The 27,786-nt window shown below is 40.0% G+C and overlaps 1 protein-coding gene across 1 annotated transcript in view; it reads left to right on the forward strand.

Moving 5' to 3' along the window:
- Positions 1-245: 245 nt before the first annotated feature.
- The window catches only part of TMEM62 (transmembrane protein 62), a 32,473-nt gene continuing 4,932 nt past the window's right edge, over positions 246-27,786 (forward strand). The window contains exons 1-13 of the mRNA XM_070757893.1: positions 246-530; positions 1,744-1,855; positions 5,927-6,064; positions 7,733-7,778; positions 9,533-9,674; positions 13,886-14,010; positions 15,422-15,544; positions 17,704-17,859; positions 18,502-18,661; positions 21,789-21,902; positions 22,805-22,889; positions 24,690-24,794; positions 27,001-27,119. Of these exons, the coding sequence (XP_070613994.1) occupies positions 363-530; positions 1,744-1,855; positions 5,927-6,064; positions 7,733-7,778; positions 9,533-9,674; positions 13,886-14,010; positions 15,422-15,544; positions 17,704-17,859; positions 18,502-18,661; positions 21,789-21,902; positions 22,805-22,889; positions 24,690-24,794; positions 27,001-27,119 (1,593 nt within the window). The 5' untranslated portion in view covers positions 246-362. The remainder of the gene's footprint in view (positions 531-1,743; positions 1,856-5,926; positions 6,065-7,732; positions 7,779-9,532; positions 9,675-13,885; positions 14,011-15,421; positions 15,545-17,703; positions 17,860-18,501; positions 18,662-21,788; positions 21,903-22,804; positions 22,890-24,689; positions 24,795-27,000; positions 27,120-27,786) is intronic.

Here is a 27,786-nt window from a genome sequence, read left to right on the forward strand (position 1 = left end):
ACTGCTATTTTTCAGGTCAAAAATCACACGGCCAAAGGTGAAGAACAACTTTTTCACAAGAATTAACTACCTAAATACATAACTATGCCTTGCTGGGAGGAGCCTGACATTCCCAGGCGATCTTAATCCACTTAGCGGATCATCTGTTTTTGCCGTCCCGATGGGACGGCGGAGGATGGGGGGGGGGGGGGGCGGACGATGACGTCACGGAGAGAATTCTCCGTCCTCCAATAGACACATGAGAGGGGCGGGCTAAATACAGCCGGGGGCGGAAGTGGGTGCCTATGATCCTTTTGCCAGGTGGGAGACCCGGACCGTTAATTCTCGCCTGACAGCAGTGAATGTAGAAGAACCGGACGGAAATGCTGCGGATGTTGGCTGGGCTGCTGGCGCTGGCGGTGGTGACAGTGACGGTCTTGATGGATCGGTACGGGCTTGCGGGGCCGCAACAACCTCGGCTCCCAATTCGCTCTTTCGCTTCCGAGCCGGCGCCCGGGGGTGAAGCGAACAACCTTTTCTGGGTGATTCAGGCAAGTGGCAGAGGGTGGCGCGGCGTGGAAGCTTTCCGGGCTTTCCGGGTAAAAGCAGCGGCGTTGGTTTCTTTTTTCAATTGCCCGGACCGTTAGAAGCAGAAGCTACTATAAGTTTGATAGAGAAAATCATACACGACTTAACCTAAATGACGTTCCAGTTTGAAGATACAGGATTTCTTCTGTCTGTCTGTCTTGTCTGTCCGTCTGTCTTTCTATCTGTCTGTCTGATCTGTCTGTCTGTCTGTCTGCCTGCCTACCTACCTGTCTGTCTTATCTGTCTGTCTGTCTCTCTGCCTACCTACCTGTCTGTCTTATCTGTCTGTCTGTTTGCCTGCCTATCTACCTGCCTGCCTGTCTGTCTTTCTGTCTGTCTGTTTGCCTACCTACCTACCTACCTACCTGTCTTTCTGTCTGTTTGTCTGTCTGTCTTATCTATCTGTCTACCTACCTACTTACCTACCTACCTCTCTCTCTCTAACTATCTATCTATCTATCTATCTATCTATCTATCTATCTATCTATCTATCTATCTATCGTCAAGTACAGTACTATGTTATATCTATGTATACTACCCATATACATAGATATAACATAGTTTATATACATAAGATGAATACTGATAAGAGGAAACATTAGGACAGGGAAGATAGGCATGCTGGTGCACTTATGGTTATGCACTACTTATGGTAGTGCACGCTGGTGCACTTATTCTTCTGAAATCTCTTCCCAGATTCAGAAGAATAGAGGTGTTGGGGGAAAACGGTAAAAGGAGAGACTAAAACTGAGAAAACTATTGAGGAATAAGGAAGACTAGTTCTGATCAATAAAAGGAGGATGTCAATTTTTCCGATTTGCTGGATTGGGATGACTTGAATCAGCTGTTCCCAAACCATAGTCAGAAAAGTTGTATACTGTTTGGTGATACTGTGTGTTTGTATTTTTGAAGGGGTGGAGGAAGGAAACCCTGTAAAATGAGCTGCTAATTTCTATTCTGTTGCAGAAGGTACAATAGGTGTGTCGTTCAGGGAAAACTGTGAGTCATCTAAAAGGGCCATTTGTAAAATTAAACCTATTATTGTTTGGAATCCAGATTGTTTTTCCTGTTAACATTTTCTTTTGTTCATCTGTCTGGTACACGGCTGTTTTTGTAAAGAGTTATTAGATAGCCTAATTTCTTTTTTTTAACGGCAGTCTATTACTGTGATTGCAGGTGTCAGATCTACATATCAGTAAGTTTCTGAGTCCCAGTCGAACTTCTGATTTTGAGAAATTCTGTAATGAAGCAATTCCCATAATCCAACCTGCTCTTACATTAGTGACAGGTGAGTTATTTCTTTTTGTTTCATTTTTATATTACACCCTAATTCTTTGGGAAATATACTCCAGTGCTGCTGGTTACCTGTTTGGTAGGACTGCCTTTAAAAATGAAAAAGCTGTGCCATTAAAATTTTATTGTATAAATTCAAGAGCGGGAATACCCAAAAACCTGAAATACCAGAAAGAGTTCCTCTTCTCTTTCTGGTACTTTTTGCAATTGTGTATTTGCTTTCTTTTACAGCCAAAAGTAAAATGCAGTTTATCTAGATCAGTGGTTCTCAACCTTTCTAATGCCACGACCCCTTAATAGAGTTCCTCATGTTGTGGTGACACCCAACCATAAGTCTAGCACCAATTCTCCCAACAGAGCTTTAAGCTGATTGGCAGGAAGGTCAGAGGGACACCCCTACTCTAAAAGCCTGATTGGGTGGATTGTAAAAATATGTTCCAAGGCACACAAATATAAGCTTTAGTTCCTAACACCATGGCAAATTTGTCTTTTCCCATGGTCTTAGGCGACCCCTGTGAAATGGTTGTTCGACCCCCAAAGGCGTCCCGACCCCCAGGTTGAGAACCACTGATCTAGACTTAGTTCACTAAGGCACTATGCCTCACTCCTATATGGTTAACAGAATCTAACCATTAACCATTAAAATGAAAGGACTTTGTACAGACTCAGCTTTGGGATACCCTGTTTTCCCCAAAATAAACCCGTCCCCATAATAAGGCCAATTACTTTTTTCAGTACATGAGCTGAAATAAGCCCCTCCCCAAATAAACCCCCTTAACATTCTGGGAAAGATGGGGACATGCCGGGAGCTGCTTTTTTTGCGGCGGGCACTCTTTTGGCCGGGAGAGCAAGAGCGAGAGCAAGCAATAGACGGGGGCACACATACCCCTCAGGGGTCTAGATCGGTTCCTCTGTCTGGAGTCTGCCTCTAGCAATTTGAAATGCGCTCCTGCCTGCAAGAAAGAGGAGACGGTGAGCATTGATCCCTGCCTCATTGACACCTTGTAGGTAGGAGCGCATTTCAAAACGCTGCCAGAGGAAGCCCAGAGGAGCCGAGCCACTCCCGTGGGGTGTGTACATACCCGCCCCTCTCTTTCTCTCTCTCTCTGTCTCTCTCTGTCTCCCCCAAACAAAAGAGTGCCCACTGCAGAAAGAGCAGCTCCTGGCCGAGAGAGCCAGAGCAAGTGAGAGACGGGTACGTACACACCCCGTGGGACTGGCTCGTTCTCCTCTAGGCTGCCTCCGAGAGCGTTTTGTAATGCGCAAGGAAGTGGTGAATCTGGTTGGGTACAGTGAGCCCACAAACGCAGGGCTTGAGCAGCAGACGGGCGCATCCAGCTCATCCCTTCTGCTGCCCCTTTGGCTCTGCCCAGGGGTGGGCTGCTAGACGGAATGCTAAATCGGGCTTGCTGCCGCGGCTCGTGAGTGCTCGCGGGGCCAGTGTGATGTTGCTTCTGCACCTGTGGAGATAGCAAAATCTTGCATGGAGCCGCAGGTGCACCCATGTTTCGGCGAGCTTTTTCTTGCTTCCCTGCATGCCGAAACACGCTTTGCTGTGTCTTGGTGCATTCTCCCATCCCACCCCATCCAAGAGAGAAGGGGTTTGTTTGGAAGAGACAAGCGTGTGTCTGGCTGCTTATGCTGCTGAGCCCGGCTAGAAGTTTGGCTGTTAGTTCAGCTTCCTTAGGCAACCTGCAAGAGTTTCCTCCCCCTCCTGCTTTGCTCGAGAGCCAGAGGCAGGGGAGGGTCAGTGGACACAATATCGAGGAATGTGATGGAGCTACAAGCATGGGGCTACCTTTGAAGAGTGTTCGGAAACTTCAGATCGTTCAGAATGCAGCTGCGAGAGCAATCATGGGCTTCCCCAAATATGCCCATGTTACACCAACACTCCGCAGTCTGCATTGGTTGCCGATCAGTTTCTGGTCACAATTCAAAGTTATGACCTATAAAGCCCTTCATGGCACTGGACCAGATTATCTCAGGGACCGCCTTCTGCTGCACGAATCTCAGCGACAAGTTAGGTCCCACAGAGTGGGTCTTCTCCGGGTCCCGTCAACCAAACAATGTTGTTTGGCGGGACCCAGGGGAAGAGCCTTCTCTGTGGCGGCCCTGGCCCTCTGGAACCAACTCCCCCCAGAGATTAGAATTGCCCCCACCCTCCTTGCCTTTCGTAAGCTTCTTAAAACCCACCTCTGCCGCCAGGCATGGGGGAACTGAGATACTCTTTCCCCCTAGGCCTTTACAATTTATGCATGGTATGTTTGTTTGTATGTATGTATGTTTGGTTTTATAATAAGGGTTTTTTAGTTGTTTTAGTATTGGATTGTTACATGCTGTTTATATTATTGTTGTTAGCCGCCCTGAGTCTGCGCAGAGGGGCGGCATACAAATCCAATGAATGAATGAATGAATGAATAAATAAATAAATAAATAAATAAATAAATAAATAAATAAGGTACAACCCGCATCTTGCAGCCCATCCCACCCCGCTCCACCGACCCCCAAATTGTGCCCCACTGTGAGATGCGCACCCCACCTGACACTTGTACCTCTGCAACATTCCTCAGTGTTGTGTGCAGAGAAGCCCATTGTAAAAAAAAAAAAAAAATCGCAAATTCAAGAGGTTTTCTTTTACAATGGGCTTCTCTGGATACAATGCTGAGGGATCAAACGTGAGGGAACTACAAGTGTCAGGCAGGACACATGTCTCGCAGTCCAACACGTTCTACCTGCCAGAAATGAGTCTTTGTGAGACTCATCATGCCACAGCTGCTGCCTCGTGGAGCAGGACTCTGCAAGGCTTGTTGTGCTGTCGCTTACACGAACGGCAAGAAGACCTCAGCTGTTCCAGTATGATGAAGCTCGTGGCAATCCTGCAGTTCATTTATGCAATGGCACAACAAGCCTTGCAGAGTCCTGCTCCATGAGGCAATGATGGCGGGCCAGCCGCTTGGTTGGCACCAAGAACAAGGATGTCCCATCACTGCGGCCTACTGCACCCCAAAATAACAAAGCCCCCCCGATAATAAGGCCAAGGCCATATTTTGGGGTTCAGAAAAATAAGGCCCTGCCTTGTTTATTGAAAAACGCTGTAGGAACTGATTAACAAGCTAATGGTATGTCTGTATGTATAATTGGTTTTTATAATAATGGGTTTTTAACTGTTTTTAGTATTGGATTATTGTTATATGCTGTTTTATTACTGTTGTTAGCTGCCCCGAGTCTGCGGAGAGGGGCGGCATACAAATCCAATCAATCAATCAATCAATCAATCAATCAATAAACAAACAAACAAACAAACAATCTTCTCTGCTGTGTTTTTCAGAAATCTTGCTCTGAAACATATTCCTTGGTTCAGACAATTTCCTAATGAAAGGATTTATGTAATTATGATTTATTATGTTTATTGAGAGGAAGTTGGTCTGCTCAAAGCAAGATTTTGCAAATTTTGATACGCTGTAGAACCAAAGATGCCACAGAAGAAACTGGAATTATGGTGTAGGGTGGCCACCACCGTCCCCACTGCTCCTATCACCACCATGGGCCAGACAGGTACAGCTAAAGGACCAAAGGTGGCCTGCAGGTGGTAAAATGCTCAGATCTAGTGTAGAATATAAGCCCTATGTAAAAACATGCAGAGCACCGATACTGGTACTTTCTATAAATTCAAAGGCAGTCATAACCAACTCGCCCCCTACTGGCCTTTCAAAAGGCTGTCAAGCAGGCCTGAGCACCGTGAATATTATATCTGTCACGGCCGAATTGTGTATGACTAGTATTGGACTGTTTGCCTTGTGCGTTTTTATAATGGATTTTTAAAATTGTTTTAATTTAATAATTTACTTTTTAAAATCATTGCACTATTGTTTTATATTGCTGTAATCCGCCCTGCGTCCCATTGGGATTGGGTGGCATAGAAGTCAAAATATATAAATAAAATAAACAATGTGGTGATACTCTGAAGTAGGTGTCAAATCTAATTTCTAAATAGCTTGTCAGTGGGATTTGATTTATTCCGCATTCTTCTGTTTTTCATTGGAGCTCTTCTCTCTTCACCAAACAGGTGACTTGACTGACGCCAAAGCAAAGGATGGACTTGGGTCTGATCAGATTGAGGTGGAGTGGCAAACTTACCAGACAATCCTAAAACGATCTAAGGTCATGGAGAAAACGAGATGGATAGATATAAAAGGAAATCACGGTAAGACAGAAACAAGGCTTTAGGCGTGTAATTCTATTTTTATATTTATCAATAGGAAATGCTACACTATCATAACTCCTCATGTAACCATGTTTAATATTTTGATACTATATAAGTTATTTAAACCATTTATATACCATAACATTAACAAAAAAATGTTTGGAATCTGCAAAGTATAAATGCACACACACATACACAGGGTGGGTTCCTACTGGTCCCGTCCAGTGTGTCGCTCTGGTAGTGGGCTGCTGATTCCACAATCTTGGCACAAAGGCTCCACTGCTCTCTGTGCCGATCTGTGCATGCCACCATCTCTTATCTTGTATTTTCCCCACATTTTTTGGCTCTCTGTGCATGGACGGAAGTGAAATCTTCCCTCTGTGCATGCGCAGAAGTGAAATTGCGCAAAGGGACACATGGGCACAAAACCTCGCAAAGCACACCAATACCGAGAAATGTAAGGAACCCATCCCTAATACATACATACATATTAAAGTAAGAGAGTATTGTTTTTATATTTAGCTTTTGTGGGAATTTTATTTTGCTCATTCTGTGGTTCATTTCCTTAGATCAGTGTTTCTCAACCTTGGCAACTTGAAGATATTTGGACTTCAACTCCCAGAATTCCCCAGCCAGCGAATGCTGGCTGGGGAATTCTGGGAATTGAAATCCAGATATCTTCAAATTGCCAAGGTTAGGAAACACTGCCTTAGATAATATATATTGGGCCAGAATACATCCAGAACCGCCTTCTACCGCACGAATCCCAGCGGCCGATAAGGTCCCACAGAGTTGGCCTTCTCCGGGTCCCATCGACCAAACAATGTCATTTGGCGGGCCCCAGGGGAAGAGCCTTCTCTGTGGCGGCCCCGGCCCTCTGGAATCAACTCCCCCCAGAGATTAGAACAGCCCCCACCCTCTTTGTCTTTCGCAAATTACTCAAGGCCCACCTTTGTCACCAGGCAGGGGGGGTTTTAGGATATTCCTTCCCCTAGGCCATTACAAGTTATGTATGGTATGTTTGTGTGTAAGTTTGGTTTTTATAATAAGGGTTTTTAGTTGTTTTATTAAATTGGATTGTTACATGTTGTTTTTTATCATTGTTGTTAGCCGCCCCGAGTCTGCGGAGAGGGGCGGCATACAAATCCAATAAATTATTATTTTGGTTTTCCCCAAAAGTGTCTCAGCCTTTGATTAGTGCAATAAATCTTGCTTTCCTCCTTTCTCTTTAAAAAAATATATATATTGATTTTTTACAATATAAACATACACACAACATAAAACAAGTGCTTTGTGAATTGTGCCCACCACCAGACAAACATTCCTATCCCACCACCAAATTGGGGGTGTTTCTTGTATAAACCATTTTAACCCAAGAGCAAAGTATCTATTTACATATTATAAAATGATTCCAATTTGTTTCTTGTAGCTTGGTCTCGGATTCTACTCGCCATACTGTATATCATTTTACTTTGTCCCATTAGTTGTCGCAAATCTGTTTCATTAACCAAATTCATCCTTTTATCCATAATCTCAAATTGAATGTGATCCACCATGTACCGGTACCAATTTTGCATTGTGCCACCCTGTTTCTCTAGTCTAGACTACCTTTTTTATTCCTAGCTTTTTCTTGAAATTGGATTGAAATGTTTGCCATTTTTATTGCAGATACATTCAACGTGCCTAGCCTGGAGAGTGTTCGTAATTACTACAGGTATATTAGCATGTAATGATGGTTTCAGCAGTCCAGAATGGAATATGGTGGATAGAAATCCTATTTATACAAGATAGATGTACCAAAATGTTGACTCTTTACATATTTTGTCAATTAAGTATTTTAAAGTCATTTATAGGGTTTTCCAATTGTGTCCAATTATGGGACACTACCTGCAGTTTTCTTGACAATTTTTTGTCATTGCTTGCTTCCTAAAGGTTGAGAAAGAATGATTACTCACCCAACTCATCCCAGCGACCGGTTAGGTCCCACAGAGTTGGCCTTCTTTGGGTCCCGTCGACTAAACTATGTCGTTTGGTGGGACGCAGGGGAAGAGCCTTCTCTGTGGCGGCCCCTCCCCTCTGGAACCAGCTCACCCCAGAGATTAGAACTGCCTCCAGCCTCCTTGCCTTTCATAAACTTCTTAAAACCCACCTCTGCTGTCAGGCATGGGGGAATTGAGACATCTCCCTTGCGCCTATACAGTTTATACATCGTATGTTTGTTTGTGTGTATGTTTGCTTTTAATAATGGGGTTTTTAGTGTTTTTTAAATGATTAGATTTGTTACATTGTTTTTATTGTTGCTGTGAGCCGCCCCGAGTCTACAGAGAGTGGCGGCATACAAATCTAATAAATAATAATAATAACTGGCTTTCTGTCTAGGACAGGACTAGAATCCAGGTTTTCTGGTTTATAGTCTGATGTCTTAACTCTGGTGGCACAGTGGTTAGAATGCAGTACTGCAGTCTACGTCTGCTGACTGCAGGCGGCCAGCAATTTGGCAGTTCGAATCTCACTAACTCAAGGTTGACTCAGCCTTCCATCTTTCCAAGGTGGATAAAATGAGGACCCAGATTGGGGGATGACAATATGCTGACTCTATAAACAACTTAAAGAGGCCTTTAAAGCACTGTGAAACAGTATGTAAGTGCTATTAACTACACTATAGTAATCTGGGTCTCCAGTTACAGGTTTTATCTTACTATGTTGCTCATTTCTCCTTCCTGCTATTTGATAGCTGCATTTTTTTTCTTAACCTCCTTGAAGAAAGAAGCGAGAAAATTCAAGCTTTGAAATCTAATTGAAATTATTTATCTATTTATTTATTGCAGTACAGTACAGTGGTACCTCTACTTATGAACTTAATTAGTTCCGTGACCCGGTTCTTAAATAGAAAAATTTGTGAAAGGAAGCAATTTTTCCCATGGGAATCAATGTAAAAGCAAATAATGCGTGCGATTGGGGAAACCACAGAGAAGGTGGAGGCACCTATTTCCTCTCAGGAGATTCCTAGAGAGGCCCCATGGAGGCTTTTCCCCACATTTTCCGGCCCTGTTTCCTCCCAGGAGATTCCTAGAGAGGCCCCACGAGGCTTCTCCCCACTTTTTCCGGTTACAGTTTCAGAGGCTGGGGTTTGTAAGTGGAAAATAATGATTGAGAAGAGGCAAAAAAATCTTGAACACCCGGTTCTTGTCTAGAAATGTTCATCAGTGGAGGCGTTCTTAGGTAGAGGTATCACTTGTATTATTACAGTATTATGGGTTTTTTTATTTATTATTATTATTATTATTATTATTATTATATTTACAAAAAACCAGTAATACACAGCAAATAAGATTTATATGCTGGATTTGTATCACAATAATAATAATAATAATTCTTCTTCTTATTGTTGTTGTTGTTGTTATTATTATTATTATTACCACCATTATTATTATTATTTCTATAATTCTTGGACATTTTGTTTGGCAGGAAATATTCTGCATGGCAGAAAGATGGCTCCTTCCATTATGTTCATAAAACATCTTTTGGAGAATACTCCTTCATCTGTGTGGATGCAAATCTTAATCCAGGTCCCAAGAGACCCTACAATTTCTTTGGGATATTAAATGCGGTAATGTTTGAAAAAAGCAATGTTTTATCAAATCAAAAGATCAGAAAAAAATTGAGGCCAGTTGTGTGCCTTATATATGTTAACTATAGAGTCTGGGTGAAGTGTTCTGAGTACAGGTAGTCCTCAATTTACAACCATTTGTTTAGTGATGTTTGAAGTCATGATGACAGTGCAAAAAGTGACATGACCAGGAGTGGGTTCCCGCCAGTTTGAACCAGTTTGTCTGAACTGGTAGTGACCTGCTGGTGACGTCATGATAATGTCACCGAATCAGATCGGTTGGTGCCAGTCCGTGGACGTGATCACCTTTTTGGGAAAAAAAAGATTTTTAATTTTTTTTAAAAAAAATCCTTCTGAGCATGCGCAGAAGCTGAGTTCTGGCACGGTAAAAATCAATGTGGCATAGAATATTCTTTGGCTGCATTAGAAGGATCAAATTCAGTCCGCAGTTCTATCTGCATTCTAAAATATAAAGATTTCTGTGAAATAGTACAGTTATATACAGTATATGCCTTTCTTTTATTTGCTTTGCAATATTAAAAGGCTGAGAGCCACTTACAGATCAAAAGATACCTCAAAATGTAAAAATAAAATCATAGTAGCACAATAATACATTTACAAATAACCATAACCCATAAATTAAAGTAGATAAATATGTCTCTAGTAAATGGATTTTATCTTACAAGTACAGTGTTTTATAGATCTAGGCATCCTTGTGCAGATCTCTATTAAATATGTTTTTAAACAGAAGTAAAGCCTAAGCATTAAAAGATAACTTATTATATTGAACTATATAAAGAAAATATTTTAGTTGTCTGTAACGTTCAGCATTATTTTCCATATGCATAAGATTTAATAGATTTTGCTTAGAAACTCTCTGAGAATTTTCTATATGTTGGCATAGCATTATATAAATAATTTTACTTCCCTGCTCTTTGGGTTCAACATGAATTGAATCCCCAAACCAACCTCAGTTCCAGTCACTACATCATTGTTTTAGTATACAATGATACCTCGTCTTACAAACCCCTCGTCATACAAACTTTTCAAGATACAAACCTGGGGTTTAAGATTTTTTTGCCTCTTCTTCTAAATTATTTTCACCTTTCCAACCCAAGCCACCGCCACTGGGATGCCCCGCCTCCGGACTTCTGTTGCCAGCAAAGCGCCCGTTTTTGCACTGCTGGGATTCCCCTGAGGCTCCCCTCCATGGGAAACACCACCTCCAGACTTCCGTATTTTTGCGAGGCTGCAGGGGAATCCCAGCAGCGCAAAAACGGGCGCTTCACTGGCAACGGAAGTCCGGAGGTGGGATTTCCCATGGAGGGGAGCCTCAGGGGAATCCCAGCAGTGCAAAAACGGGTGCTTCGGCTGGCAAAAGGGGTGAGTTTTGGACTTGAACGCATTAATCACTTTTCCATTGATTCCTATGGGAAACATTGTTTCGTCTTACAAACATTTCACCTTACAAACCTCATCCTGGAACCAATTAAGTTCATAAGACAAGGTATCACTGTATTTTAATGGAATACATTATTTTGCATTGATTTTTGCATCTTTATATATTATCCAGAGTCACTTCAAGAGCACTGGGACAGATTTTAAAGCTCTAGTTGTTTGATTTTGTTTGTCTTCATTGAGTCACTAAAATCAACACATGCTTCAATTTGCAACACTGATTTTTTTTTAAAAAAATGTAATATTATTCAAAACCACAAAAAACCTTTTGGAGTGCCTGTAATCCTTTCTGTTATTTACTGTGAGCTTGGCATTTCACTTGAGCATGTTAGGTTTTCTTTTATTTATATTATTTCTGCATTCCCTGGGATGTCTTGACACCTAGGTGAGAAATTGTCATTGTACTCCAGCATATACCTCCTGTGTGTGTTTGGGGGATATAAAAATAAAATCTGTTTTTAAAAAACTGTTAAGTGGGAACCATTTGGAGATTTTTCTTATTTAATTTATTAGATTTGTGTGTTTCCCACTTCATCTAGAGCAGTGTTTCCCAACCTTGGCACCTTGAAGATATCTGGACTTCAACTCCCAGAATTCCCCAGCCAGCGAATGCTGGCTGGGGAATTCTGGGAGTTGAAGTCCAGATATCTTCAAGTGGGCAAGGTTGGGAAACACTGATCTAGAGCAGGAGTGTCAAATTTGATTTCTTTGAGGGCTGCATCAGGATTGTGTTTGATTTCAGGAGGGCTGGGGGCAGGGGTGGGCTTCTGCCCGGATTGGGGGGGGGGACGTAGTGGGTTAACAAAAATGGAGCTCCACCCCAGAGCACCCAATTTGCACTGAAAGATGTTGAAAGAAAATGCAGGGCGTCTTGCATAAGCCACGGCCACAGTGTGGTAGTAAAATTTTTGGTAGCCCTTCACTAGCGGGGGTTGCATGGCCAGGCGGTGTGGCCAGTTCGATGTCACTCATGTCAGGGTGCCTGTGGTGACTGAAGCACTCTGCCAGCAAAACCAGGCTCCCAAGTTCCATTTTTACCTGCGACAGCCTCCTGCAACTCTCTGCCAGCAAAAATAGAGTTCAGGAGGGCACTATGGGCTGGTTCTTCATTGTTTCCAGAACAGCCGAGTGGGGCAGATGCAGCCTGCAGCAGTGTTCCCTCTAATTTTTTTGGGGGGGTGGGCCGAAAAGTATAGTGTCTGAGCAGCAGTCCCTTCGGGACTGGGCGGCACAAAAATAATAAATAAATAAACAAACAAACAAACAAATAAACAAAAAACCCACCCTGTTTTGCCTCAGAGAATTTCAAAATAAAATACTGTACTGTGTGTCTATAACAGTGAGCTCATAATAGGGCAACTCTATCAATATCAAAATGCCACTTAAATAGTTGAGCTAGTTTCAAATTAGATTTTGATTTTCTTTCTCTCTTCCTTACTCCCATTCTTTTTCTTTCTCTTTTCCTTCCTCTCTTTTTTCTATCTGTTTCTCTCTCTTCCTCTCTTCCTCTCTCTCTCCTTCCCTCTCACTCTTTCCCTCTCGGCTTCTGGGCAGGTTTGGAAAACTCTGAGTTGATGATGATTTTTAAGTGAGCGATTGCTCACTGCTCAGCTTAGAGGGAACTGTGGCCTGCAGGCCTTGAGTTTTGACACCCCTGCTCTAGGGATCCCCTGCCTAGAGGCAACTCCGTGTGGCTTGCAAATATTAAACTTTATTTGTAACTAGGACTTTAAAGGTGCTCATGGCTTCCACTACTAATATTCTGTTTAAAAAACAGCATGTATGACTGTTGAGTGTTGACTGTTTTCATTTTTTTTAAAAAAATTATTTTAAATTTTTTATTTACAAATATAAATATAATACACAGAAAGAAAAAAAAAGAAGAAGAAAAGAAAACGTATATAAAAAAAAGAAAGAAAGAAAAAATAGTACATCAAAATTACATATTAAAATATAGGCGAGTACAGGATCCGTCTATAACTTCTTCCGAAACTATGTAGATTTTCTAACAGTTATTATCAAAATTCAATTTGTCTCTTTTAAATAACATATAAAAGAAAATAGAAGCAGGATATATAAGTAACATAGAAATCAAATGTTCGTCTAATTTAGAAGTTCATACCTTTATCTTATTTGCTTGGTTTGCTTTCATCAGGTATAATTTTTTTTAAATTAGATGTTCATAGTGTACTTAGCAAGGATTTTTCCTATTTTCTAACCAGTGGTAGAGTAGATTCCAACATTCATAAAATTGTGAGTCATCTTTGCCTTTAATTTTGAGGGTCAATTTAGACATTTCTGCACATTGAGTTATTTTTTCTAGTACTAACTCGTCTTGTGGGGTTTCTACTTTTTTCCACGTTTGAGCAAAAGCAAGTCTTGCTTCAGTGGTGATATGAATAATCAGATAGATATAATTTTGATTAAGTTGTTGGTGGATAATCCCTAATAGGAAGCATTGTGGGTTTTTTTCTAGGTTTATCTCTAGAATTTCATCAATCCACGTCCCGATTTTTTTTCCAGAAAATCTGGGCTTTTTCGCACTGCCACCATGTGTGGTATTATGTTCCGTACTCTTTTTGACACTTCCAGCAGAGGGGTGAAAGTTTTTAATTAATTTTTGCTAGTTTGGCTGGCGTAATGTGCCATCTGTAGAACATTTTGATTAAATTTTCTTTGTAGGATGATGCCATATTTAATCTATAGTTCCTACTCCAATTTCAATTTAATACTCTTATACTTTTTTATTTCAGAATAAAATGAAGGAGTTGTCTGCACTGATCTCAAAAAGCCGTGAGAGTAACCATACAATTTTGTTTGGTCATTACCCTACTTCATCAATCATCTCTGTATCTCCAGGGGTACGAGAAGCCATGCGGTACTATTTTTTTACCAAAAAAAATTCAGCAAATATATGAATTGTTTACTTTCTGCTTTTTAAAATAACTAATTCATTTTGTATTAAGGAATAACAAGAAATAATTATTCTTTAAATTACATTGTAAATTGGCTAGAAGTTCATATTTCTAACAATAATAATTCTTCATGTTGCAATGCCCTTTCCTAAGTGAATGAAAGGCATTAAGAAGATCCCCTTTCCCAGGACATGCAGTGGACAAATCAAAACCACAGCCTCTTCTTCTGTTCAGTTTACAGATTCTTATTCAATGGGTTACAGGGCAATACAGACCAATTTGTCATTCCTCTACTATTCTTTGACATCACCTCCTTCATAATTTATAATTAGTTAGGTCCCACAGAGTTGGCCTCCTCTGGGTCCCGTTGACTAAACAATGCTGTTTGGTGGGACCCAGGGGAAGAGCCTTCTCTGTGGCGGCCCCAACCCTCTGGAACCAGCTCCCCCTGGAGATCAGAATTGCCACCACCCTCCTTGCTTTTCGTAAACTTCTCCAAACCCACCTTTGTCGTCAGGCATGGGGGAATTGAGATATTTATCTATCTATCTATCTATCTATCTATCTATCTATCTATCTATCTATCTATCTATCTATTTATTAGATTTGTATGCCGCCCCTCTCCGTAAACTCGGGGCGGCTAACAACAATAATAAGACAATATAAACAAATCTAATATTTAAGTTTAAGTTAAATTAAGAAACCCTAATTTGAGAAACCAATCATACATACAGACATACCAAGCATAAATTTTATAAGCCTAGGGGGAAGGGAATATCTCCTCCCCCCAGGTCTATATAATTTATGCATGGTATGTTTGTGTGTATGTTTTGCTTTTTAATAAGGGGTGTTTAGTTACTTAAATATTAGATTTGTCATACATTGTTTTGCTATTGTTGTGAGCCGCCCCGAGAGGGGCGGCATACAAATCTAATAAATGAATGAACAAACAAACAAACAAATAATATTACCATATTCTGAGCAATAATGTGCAAAACATGCCCAGTATTGATTGCCAGATGAAGCTAGTCAAGCTCGATATTGTTCAGTCTACATTGAGGGTATTCGTCTCCTCTCAGTTTTACTCCTTTTGTTGATGCCACTTTTTCTTTTCAGATTTGTAGGTAGCAGAGTATGAATTTTGGATTCATCTGTAGCTTTGAATTCCCCATCTTTTAATCCTTTAGTTCTACTCCTTTCAATAGTTAAATATAGTTTGTTTTTATTATTATTATTATTATTATTATTATTATTATTATTATTATTATTATTGTACCTGCTAAGCTCCTGTTTTTTAAAAAGAATTTACAATGTAAAAGTCCCAAGTAAAGAGATTATATGCTACGCGTTAATGATATATTTTGCTTTGATTAGTTTTGCCTTAGTTTATTTGTGTGGACATTTCCATACACTGGGAGGCCTGATGCCTGTCCTTCATGCTCGTCATCCTGATGGGACTTTAGAACTGGAGTTGGGAGACTGGAAGACTAGTAGGAAGTAAGTAAATGTTCGATGCCAAGGCTTTATTTTTTTCTTCTATTTTCTGTCATTTATCAGTGCCTAGAAGCTGGAGGGGGCAGAACAAGCTTCATCTGAACCTCAGCACGACAGAATGGTTGTGGGTGCAAGGGACCGCAGGATCCAATTGTTTAGCATTTTTATTCTTGGATGGGGTTGCACTACCCCCGAAAGACCCAGTATGCAAACTGGTTGGTTGTTCTGGACTCAAGACTCCTGCTTGAAGAGCAGATAGCAATCATGACTGTTCTGTCGAGCTCTCTGGTAGACTCCTCCCAAAAATGCACAGATACAATTTCAGACACACCCACGTTTGAAAATTCAAAACAATGTTCTTTATAATGAAAATTCACTTAAACCAACCCCTCTTTTGGGATAGCAAAGAGCACTCGTCTCCAAACAAACTGGTAATTTGTACAAGTCCCTTATCAGTTCTGTGATACTTAGCTTGCAGCTGTGAGGCAAATCACAGTCCTTCTTCTTTCACAAAGTGAAACACACTTTGCCCTGGTTTAGTTTCAAAGCGGGGGAAAATCAGCACACAAAAGGTCCAAGTCAGTAAAGCAGTCACGAAACACAACTATCAGATAATCCTGCACAATGGCCAAACCCACAGGCTGCTATTTATAGCAGCCTCACTAATCACCACAGCCCCACCCAACCACAGGTGGCCTCATTTTCTTTGACAATAATCTCTCAGTTGTTGTTGTCTATGCATCGCTCTCCACATGCGTGGCTGTATCATTAACTCTTGTTCTGAATCCAAGGAGGAGCTAGATAATTGATCTTCTTCTGAGCTGTCTGCCACACTCTCCTCCTCCCTGTCACTCATATCTTCTTGGTCAGAGGAGCCTTCATCATCAGATTCCACCGGGGGCAAAACAGGCCTGCAGCATGTGGATGTCTCCCCCACCTCCACAGTCTTTGGGGCAGGAGCTGGGCCAGAGCTAACCACAACAATGACTAGAGGGGCCTTTGTTCAACTTTATGCTGTGTGCCATTTGCACTCTTACCTGGATCATGAGCACATGGTCATTCATGTCCTAATCATCTCTTGGTTGGATTACCGTTACACTTGGGCTACTCTTGAACAGCACTCAGATGCCGTAACAAGTGCAGAAAATGCAACGGCATGCACAGTTTTGTAGGCCCATAGAGTGGCACAATAACACTGCTATTTCACAAGCTGCATTGTTTACCAATTTGCTTCTGAGTCCATTTCAAGGTGTTGGTTATTACTTTTAAAGTCCTATTTACATGGGTCAAGGGTATCTGAAGAGCCATCTTGCCTCAAAGGTGACTAACTCACCCCAGTCATGTCAGCAGAAGAGGTCTACTATAGACCCCATCTGCTAAGGAAGTCCAGTAGGCACTTCCTGAGAGAGAAGAACCTTTTTAGCCGTGGTCTCTTCTGCACCACCAGAAGGCAAAACTTTCCCACCCTTTTGGCCTTCTAGAAAGGTATTAAAAAATGGCTTTGCTAGCTAGTTTGGGGCCACGAAGTGAGTGCTGCACCACTGGAGATGACTAATTGGATAAGTCGATGTCATTCCTGTATCATCCGTCTCTTGGTTTCTATTAAAGTTGGTTGCAAAAACCAAAACCAGGAGCACACAGAGATGATTGACTCAGCTGGATTTATAAACTTCTTTATAAATACAGTAACAGATGAATTTACAATACTGTAATCAGAGTTCTTCTTCACACAGTTACAGACAGTAGAGAACAGTTAGTTTCATTTCAGCAAAAGGTAGACATGCACAGAGTGGACAGAGTGCAGAGTGAACTGAGCCACGCCCAGCCTTAAGCTTATGTTCCAGTTTCAATTCTCTGCACAGATTCAGAAGTGATTAGCTCCCATTGGCTGACTGAGTTTCTATGCCTATTCATTAACATGGCTCTCCCAATTCATGAATATTTTAACAGTTCCTGGGCTGTTGGTTTTTTTGCATAATTTAAAAAAAGCAACTTCTTTTCTATTTATCTTTTCATGATCTGTAAGCTTTCCAGAACCACCTGATCAAGAACACGTGTGGCATATAAAAATTAATAAAATAAATAAATGTCTTAATAATGGGCTTCTATTGTTTAAGATGTTCCTTGTTCATTAAAATATTATTTTAATTGTTGAATATCAGGTATCGGATTCTTGCTTTCGATCACGATCTCTTCAGTTTTGCTGATCTGAAATTTGGAGAATGGCCCGTGGTTCTTATCACCAATCCTAAATCATACCTTTATAGTAGCTATGCTCATGAACCACTGCAGAGAATTCTTCATTCTACACATATAAGGTAACTTATGATTTTTGAAACTTACTTACTTACTTACTTATTTATTTGAATTAATTTTTTTTATGCTGCCCTTCTCCTTAGACTCAGGGCGGCTTACAACATGTTAGCAATAGCACTTTTTAACAGAGCCAGCATGTTGCCCCCATAATCTGGGTCCTCATTTTACCCACCTCGGAAGGCTGGAAGGCAGAGTCAACCTTGAGCCAGTGATGAGATTTGAACCGCTGACCTGCAGATCTAGCAGTCAGCTTTAGTGGCCTGCAGTACTGCACTCTATCCACTGCGCCACCTCAGCTCAATGGAAGTTATATAAAAATATTAGCAGTGATATGGTGGCTAACCTACCAGTCATCCTATTAATCACTCTTGCAGTTGCTTGCATCACCTTTGTAGCAAAGTCTAAACATCTCAGCCAACAACTACATTTTTATTTTACATCAGTTTTCCAAACAACCATTCTACAAACTCTAGCCTTTATTGATCACAATCAAGACTACAATGAGATCATAACTTATTATAAATACTTCAGTAAGGGCAATATGCTTTTCTTCTATAGCATTATAATATATATAAACATAGTGGTTTTTAATTTAAGCAAATGTGTGATATCATTAATAAGTCCCACTCTATTTTTGTGCTTAGAATTTTGGCCTTCTCTCCTTCTCCTATCAAGTTTGTCAAAATCATGATAGATGACATTTATATTGGAGATGCTATTCAGGTATCTGGACCTCTCTATGTTCTGAAATGGTCCCCCCAAAACTACAGTCAAGGATTTCATCAGATAGCTGTAACTGTTGAGGTGAGTTTTCTGCTATTATTCATTTTTCTATCATATTGAAGCTAGTTGGGGGAAAGATCAAAAGCAACGTGAGAAAATATTATTTTACTGAAAGAGTAGTAGATCTTTGGAACAAATTTCCAGCAGACGTGGTTGGTAAATCCACAGTAACTGAATTTAAACATGCCTGGGATAAACATATATCCATTGTAAGATAAAATACAGGAAATAGTATAAGGGCAGACTAGATGGACCATGAGGTCTTTTTCTGCCGTCAGTCTTCTATGTTTCTATGTTTCTATATGTTTGGCAGAAAAAATGCATTTGGCAGAATTTCTGCTTATCTATGATTATTCAATAGGTAACCTTGGTGATAATTAATTAATTAATTTCTATGCCGCCCAACTCCTGATGGACTGGGCGGTTTACCACAGGATATAAAACACATTTAAAAACATTATAACATATTAAGAAAAAACAGTTTAAAAATTACATAGATACATATTATTCAAGGCCGGACCTCGTAAAATTGTGAGATCAACGGCCCAAAGCCTGCAAGAAAAGTCTGGTGTTTAGGTGCTTTCCGAAAGGTCAGTAGAGTGGGGGCAGTATGGATCTCAGGGGGTAGTTGTTCTAGAGAGCTGGGGCAGCTACAGAGAAGGCCCTTCCCTGTGGGCTCGCCAGCCGACACTGTTTAGCTGATGGGACCTGGAGGAGACCAACTCTGTGGGATCTTGTCACTGGGAACTATGAGGCAGAAGGCGATCTCGGAGATAACCTGGCCCTGAGCCATGTAGGACTCAGGGCCAGGTTAGGATATTACTGTCTTCCAGCCTTTCTAAATAGAAGCAGTGGACATAGTGTAAAGATAGATATGTTTCAACAACATGGCATTTATAGACACCAATATAGCCACAGATGCTTCTAAACATTCATTAGGCTCCAAAGCCAAGTTCATTTTTAAAAAAAATATATTTTTATATGAAAAATTAAACAGGAAACTAGAATGCTGCAGAGCAGTAACCTCAAATATAATATATTCTGTTTCCAAAATAAAAAATATCCTAAATATTATTGCAGAGCTTTCTCAGAACCCTGGGTATTGCAAAAAAAGGCGAAGGAGATCCACGAAGGAAGATGATAGCAGCCTCTCGCTAGCAATAGTCCTTATATACCATTTCATAGTGCTTTTCAGCACACTCTGAGCAGTTTACAAATGTCAGCATATTGCCACCAACAATGTGGGTCCTTATTTTACCAACATCAGAAGGGTGGAGGGCTGAGTCAATATTAAGCTGGTCAGGATCCAACTCCAGGCGGTGGGCAGAGTTAGCCTGCAATAGCTGTATTCTAATCACTGCGCCACCATGGCTCCTCCTGGTAAATAGATATTCTCTGAGTAGGCAAGCCAACTTAGCAGGCATTTTATGATAATACCTTCAATAATTATACTAGAAACATAGAAACATAGAAGACTGACGGCAGAAAAAGACCTCATGGTCCATCTAGTCTGCCCTTATACTATTTCCTGTATTTTATCTTAGAATGGATATATGTTTATCCCAGGCATGTTTAAATTCAGTTACTGTGGATTTACCAACCACGTCTGCTGGAAGTTTGTTCCAAGGATCTACTACTCTTTCAGTAAAATAATATTTTCTCATGTTGCCTTTGATCTTCCCCCAACTAACTTCAGATTGTGTCCCCTTGTTCTTGTTTTCACTTTCCTATTAAAAACACTTCCCTCCTGAACCTTATTTAACCCTTTAACATATTTAAATGTTTCGATCATGTCCCCCCTTTTCCTTCTGTCCTCCAGACTATACAGATTTATACTACCCCCAAACAGTTGGGGGAACCTGTAATAAAAAAAAAAAAAATGAGAAAAAAAATGTAGACAATTGACTGGCATTGTCTCAAAATTTCCTGACAGTTAAAACAACCTGTCTCCAGAAATTGTAAATGCTCGAACATTGGAAGTTTTAAATAAGAGATTGGATAACCATTTGTCTGAAGTGGTATAGGGCAGTGTTTCCCAACCATGGCAACTTGAAGATATCTGGACTTCAACTCCCAGAATTCCCCAGCCAGCAAATGCTGGCTGGGGAATTCTGGGAGTTGAAGTCCAGATATCTTCAAGTGGTCAAGGTTGGGAAACACTGGAATAGGGTATCCTGCCTAATCAGAGGGTTGGACTAGAAGACCTCCAAAGTCCCTTCCAGCTCTATTATTCTATTCTATTCCATTCCATTCCATTCCATTCATTACTACAGTAGCAGCACAGTTAAACAGTGAAACATAGAATGGGGCAACCATTCAACGATATGACCAAAATTAAAAGCTACAGTAAGGACTACTAGAAAATATTTTAAGCAATGAATAAATAACAAGAACCTTATGCATGCAAGTCTGCAGCTAGAATACTGTATACCTTAATTGTTAAACTGGATACTTTATTAATAGTTATTAGTTGCTTTTCTATAATGCCATATTGTATCATAGAACAGAAGTGCAAGAATTGAATGGAGGCATGTAGAAATTTCAGGGTGGTATAACTAGGATAGAGCAAGGGTAGGCAAAGTTGTCTCTTCTATGACTTGTGGACTTCAACTCCCAGAATTCCTAAGCCAATCAGGCTAGCTAAGGAATTCTGGGAGTTGAAGTCCACATGTCATAGGAAAGCCAACTTTTCTACCCCCGGGATAGGATATTTTAGGAAAAAACCGTATTGTAGAAAGTCCGAAGGATTTTCAAAGGAAATAAGGTAGGCTGATTGGAAGAGAAGGAAGTGAAGATTGACACATGTATCATAGAACCATCAGGGACTGTATGATCTTATGGGAATAAGAGAAGGCACTACTAGTATAGGGGGTCGGTGGGCTAATGGTTTGATTAATAGCAAATCTGTGGGAGGATGGGGACTGGAAATCCGATTTGTACAAAATGCCAGATTAATTTAACAGAAATTTTCCCTTTGGGTGGGGATGTGTATTGGAGGGAGGGGCTAAAAATGGAGCATTGTACTGAATTTTTTTTAAAATTATTATTATTATTATTATTATTATTATTATTATTATTATTATTATTAATTGGATTTGTATGCCACCCTTCTCCGCAGACTTAATCCTTGTTTTGGTCCTATTTTTAGGATATCAGGGGTAGAAGTGCCACTCAGCTTCATACATTTGCTCTACAGGAAAACCTTTCTCTTAAATTTGGTCTTTTCGTATCTTGGATTCTTCTTACCGACCATTATATATGGGTACGTATTCTTTCAGATAGAAGTGAACAATAGATGGATGGATATAAAGGGAATCCTTGACTTACAACCATTTTTTTTAGTGACCATCAAAAGTTACAACAGCACTGATAAAAGTGACCCACAATTGATCCTCACACTCACACTTAATTGTTGCAGCATTCCCACCTGATCAAAATTCAGGCACTTGGCAACCTGCACGTGCTTATGATGGTTGCAGCATTCTGGATTGCCATTTACAACCTTCCCAGCCAGCTTTCTACAAGTAAAGTCAATGAGGGAAGCCAGATTTCCTTAATGACTGCACAATTCACTTAAGACTCATCTATGCTGCCAGGCTTGGGGCGATTAGATCTTAGTGCCCTGCCTGACGAATATAATTTATGGTTGTTGTCTGAAAAGGTATGATTGGTTTTTAACATATTTGGGGATTTTAGATTAGTTTACCTAGTTTTAATTAATTGGATTTAGGTATTGTATTTTATTGTTTCCTTTTATATGTTGTAAGCCACCCCAAGTCATTGGTGAATGGCGGGATATAAATCCAATAGATAGATAGATAGATAGATAGATGGATGGATGGATGGATGGATGGATGGATGGACAGACAGACAAAAAGACTCAGTCCTATTGGACGAACAGATGAGGACAATCCATGCCTAGATGCTATCTCCACCCTACGAAAAGAAGCGTATCAGGGAAGACCAATGACCCTTCTGGTCTTTTTGTTTCCTTCCTAACTTTTTTATTGTCTGTAGGAAATTCTTTATGGTACAGGAGAGTACCACAGGTACAGGTCCATTCATATATTTATTGATAATAGATAAAGTTGATTAATAGTAGCTGACCTTTTTATTTTTCATTTTCCAAATATATCATCCTACTTTTGCCTGTTTTTTTTCCAGGTACGAGCAGTCTTTGTATTAATAATTATATCTCAAGTTGCTTTGCTGCTTATTTTCCGGTTTCGAGCAAAACCTAAATTTAAAAGTAAGAGCAATTATGTTGATCCTTTTTCTTTCATTCCCTATCCATTTTATTTTTATTCTTTCAGACCTAATAGCATGTTGAAAAAAAATTATGGAAGAAGGTCTCAGTACTTTTGGCAATGCTGTTAGAGTGAGCTCTAGGGCTTAAATCTTTTGAAATTAGTAATCTTAATAATTGTCCAGATTAAATCTCTGAAGACTGAACAGAATGTACCTAGCGTTACTATCATGGAAAAAACCCAGCAAGATCTAGCTCAGCAACAGGTCAGATTCAACTGAAGGCTGCAGAGAAAAATATTACGGAGAAAAATTCACAGTGCCTCCTACTTAGAGAGATAGTTGACCCGCTACCCTGGTTATTTGTCCCAGAGTGGAGCGAGTATGCAGCCTGCTCTATGTTTCACAGGGCAACAGGCACACAAACACAGAAGTCCAGGCAGAGAGCAGAAACACAAAGAGACACGTGTTATTTTGTTACATAGAAGAAAACATAGTCCCTTCTGTATTTGGCCACTGCTGATAAAGAATTCTGCTTTCCATACTGTACAGTGCTTGCCATACTGTGTTGTTTATACATGGAGTGCTTTAAACAACATTCCAAGTGAATTTCTATTTGAAACTGTCATGTGGTCTTAGTTGTCACTGAGGATCTTTTAATTTGCTTGGAGCCGATTAAAATATCAGTAATGGTGGCAGATAACATTGGTGAACACAGTTGAAATGACACTATTTTTTTTAAAAAAATTGTCCTATGCCTATGTCAGTTTCTACATTGCTCCAAATATGAAAGATATAGTATGTATTAATTACAAGCTGTACTCAGCTGGCCACCCTTTGTACTTCCAGAATTTTACTCCTGCAAAATTTGGGCAACATGACGATGAGACAAATACCAGCAAGTCATTTGATTATTTAATAGCTAGTATTCTCTCATATAGGTTGATGTTTTCTAATAAGAATATTCTTAGAAAATGGATGACACCATTTGGGTTGGGCTAGTTTTTAATCACATAAAGTAGCTATTGGATTCTAGTATCAGAATACAGTGGTACCTTGACATACGAGTTTAATTCGTTCCAGACCCGAGTTCGTAAGTCGATCAACTCGCATCTTGAACGAATGCCTTTAGACTTTGTTTTTCGCGCCGAGATAACTGGAAGCAAGGAGATTCTTGCACCACCTAGTGGAAGCTCGGCTCGTATCCCTAATTTGAGCTCGGGTGTCGAACAGAAATTTCGCTCGCAACTTGGAATACTCGCATGTGGAGCAGCTCGTATCTAGAGGTACTACTGTAGTTCATTTTTAAATATTAGGATAACTATGAGGATTTCTCTTATTTTTATTTGTGATACGTTTATGGTATTCACATCTAAATATTTAAAAACCTAAGAGAAGGCAGTTATATTGCACATCATGAATTGATTCGGACAAATATATTTAGGACATTGTATTTTATTATTACAATTTCTTAGATTTCTATATACCTTTCCTTCAGGAATTCAAAGCAATGTATGTTGCACTCCTTTAATTTTTTTCTCGCAATAATCCATGAGGTTAACTGAATTGAGAATGATTGCCCCAAAATCATTTGAATAATTTTTGTGGCTAAGAATAGACTTAATTGATTGTGTCTAATTCTTGTCCAATACTGTACCTTCTAGAACAAGTTTGGAACACTGGTTTTAATCCAACTTTTCACCAGCTGTTGTTGATGTGTCACTTTCTAAAATTGTGACCTGGTATGTATGCTTTCCGCAGTAACAAGCAATTATTTTGAACTGAGATTATGTTGCTGTTTCAGAACCTCTCGGTGTGGTAGTACGAACCACTTTTTCTCTTCATGTCCTGAGCAAATTAGATTTATTCTTCTACTCGTTTCTGTTGCTGAATTTATATACCATTCTAGGTAAGTGCAAGGAATGTAAAAAAACAGTTTATTAATTTCTAAAGAGTTTATTGCAAACATTTTAATAGGGTTCTAAATGAAAAAAAAAATAACAAACTGTTACAAATGTAGCCATTTGAACCATGTATTATATAATTTAGATTTTTAAAAACCCAAACACTTCATAGATTTTTTTAAAACAGGGAAATCTCCTTCTAGTAGAACTCAGGTCCTGATAACTTCATGGACACATGATGTACAGAAGTCCTCGACTTACGACCAGAATTGAATCCAACATTTCTCTTTAGTTAATTAGTTTAGTTAGTCGTTCAATGAGTTTTGATAAAAAGCAACATGAGAAAATATTGTTTTACTGAAAGAGTAGTAGATCCTTGGAACACACTTCCAGCAGATGTGGTTGGTAAAACCACAGTAACTGAATTTAAACATGCCTGGGATAAACATATATCCATCCTAAGATAAAATACAAAAAATAGTATAAGGGCAGACTAGATGGATCATGATGTCTTTTCTGCCATCAGTCGTCTATGTTTCTATGTTTCTATGACAGATGTTATGGCCAAATCCACATTTCTAAATCGTATCTACTTATTGGAACAACATCTCTTTAAAAATGTATACAGTGGTACCTCTACTTACGAACTTAATTCGTTCCGTGACCAGGTTCTTAAGTAGAAAAGTTTGTAAGAAGAAGCAATTTTCCGCATAGGAATCAATGTCAAAGCAAATAATGCGTGCGATTGGGGAAACCACAGAGAGTGTGGAGGTCCTGTTTTCTCCCAGGAGATTGCTAGAGAGGTCCCATGGAGGCTTCTCCCCGCCTTTTCCGGCCTTGTTTCCTCCCAGGAAATTCCTAGAGAGCCCCCACAGAGGCTTCTCCCTGCCTTTTCCAGCCCTTTTTCCTCCCAAGAGATTCCTAGAGAGGCCCCACGGAGGCTTCTCCCTGCCTTTTCTAGTTACAGTTTTGGAGGCTTGGGTTTGTAAGTGAAAAATGGTTCCTGAGAAAAGGCAAAAAAATCTTGAACACCCAGTTCTTATCAAGAAAAGTTCGTAGTTAGAGGCGTTTGTAGGTAGAGGTACCACTGTATTTTGAAAGTAAATGTTATATTTTAAAGGATTTGTACTTGTATACTGTATTGCATATTGCAAGGTTTTGATTTCCCTTATGAAACACAAATAATAATATTAAAAATCTTATTAAGTTCACACATCACAATAATATGGTTACTGTATTCTTCGGAGTATAAGACGCACCGGAGTATAAGACGCACCTTAGTTTTTGGGGAGGAAAATAGGGAAAAGAATCTGCTTACCAAATATTTATCTGGCTAGCATCCTTAGTCTGGGCAGTTTCAGCACATTATTTTATCCCCTGATTAGTGCTTTAAAAAAACCTTATTTGGAGAGATTAATAAAGAAAGAGCTTGCAAACCAGTAAGAGCTGGGAACATTGTTAGAACCTGGTTGGGCTGGAAAGAAACATTTGGAGGTATCAAAACCCCCCTGCAAAGACAGGGCCTGGAAAACATTCTTAGCAGAGTGTAACAATGAAAGGACTTGCAAGCTGTAAGAGCTGGGAACATAGTTAGCACCTGGTTAGGGCTGGAAAGAAACTTACTTTGAGCAAGTTAAGAGTAATGAAAAAAACTCTGCAAAGACTTAGAGCTTGGAAAACATTCCTTGCAAACGGTAACAATGAAAGAACTTGCAAAACAAGAGCTGGGAAGATCGTTAGCACTTAGTTAGGGCTGGGGGAAAAAGCTTCAAAAAAAGCTGCATACAGAGTATAGGACGCATCTGAATTTTCAGCCTCTTTTGTCTTATACTCCGAAAAATATGATAGTTTGATTCTGGTTTAACTTGTTGAACAAACTATTCCCATTGGGGTTTAAAAACCATAGTGTACAATATTGTGCCAAGCCATACTTTGATATGTGAATTAATTAACTGAATAGTTTATTCATTCATTCATTCATTCATTCATTCATTCATTCATTCATTCATTCATTCATTCATTCATTCATTTATTGGATTTGTATGCTGCCCCTCTCCTTATACTGATCAAAAGGCATTATTTACAGGAGTTAATTAACCTACATGGATTTTTTTCGTCCTAGTGATTATTAGCAAGGATTTCAAACTGGAAAAATATTTATTTAGCGCTGTGGATATGCTTAATATAATATCACTTTTTTTCCCCTATTAGGACCCTGGTTCATTGGTGAGCTTATAGAGGGCAATGTGGGTGTCTGCTTTTCCTTTGGGTTAATTATCAATGGTCAGTTCTTTGAAGGCAGCTCAACCTTCCTTGTTGGAATTTTACAGGTAGGACTCTCAGCATAGTTTTTGATAACAATCTTCTGATCTTCCCCCCCCCCCTCAATAGTTAAATATGTTACAAGATTTTTTTTAAAAGACAACATTGCTTCTTAATATAATTATAACAACAGTCAAGTAGTACATTTAGTAGACCACTGATGGCAAACCTTTTTTGGTTCATGTGCCAAAAGTGTGTGTTTGTGTGTATGCTGGTGCATGTGCGTACATGCTTACACTCATTCCCTCCCCTTACGCATGCACACATCCCATGCTGCTGCTTGAGCATGTGCACAAGTCCCCTGCACATGCGCACAGGCCTCATTGAAGCCTGGGATGGTGAAAAAATGACCAAACAGGCAAACAGGAAGTTTGGAAAAACAGACTTCCTGTTTGCCCATTATGCTGTTTTTCGCACTCTGGAGGCTTCATGGAAGCTTCCTGAAGCCCCGGAGTGTGAAAAATAGCACAATGGGAAAAATGGAAGTTAGTTTTTCTGAACTTCCGGTTTGCCTGTTGGGCCTTTTTTTGTACACTGGCGCTTCAGGGAAGTTTCTGGAGGTTGAAACGGCCTTCCCCAAGGCCGAAAATCAGTTGGCCAGCACACACCGGAACAGACATAGGGCCTCGCGTGCCCTCCGATATGGCTCCCTGTGCCGCCTGTGACACATGTGCC

Source organism: Erythrolamprus reginae, chromosome 1, assembly GCF_031021105.1.
Source record: "Erythrolamprus reginae isolate rEryReg1 chromosome 1, rEryReg1.hap1, whole genome shotgun sequence".
NCBI classification, from domain to species: domain Eukaryota; kingdom Metazoa; phylum Chordata; class Lepidosauria; order Squamata; family Dipsadidae; genus Erythrolamprus; species Erythrolamprus reginae.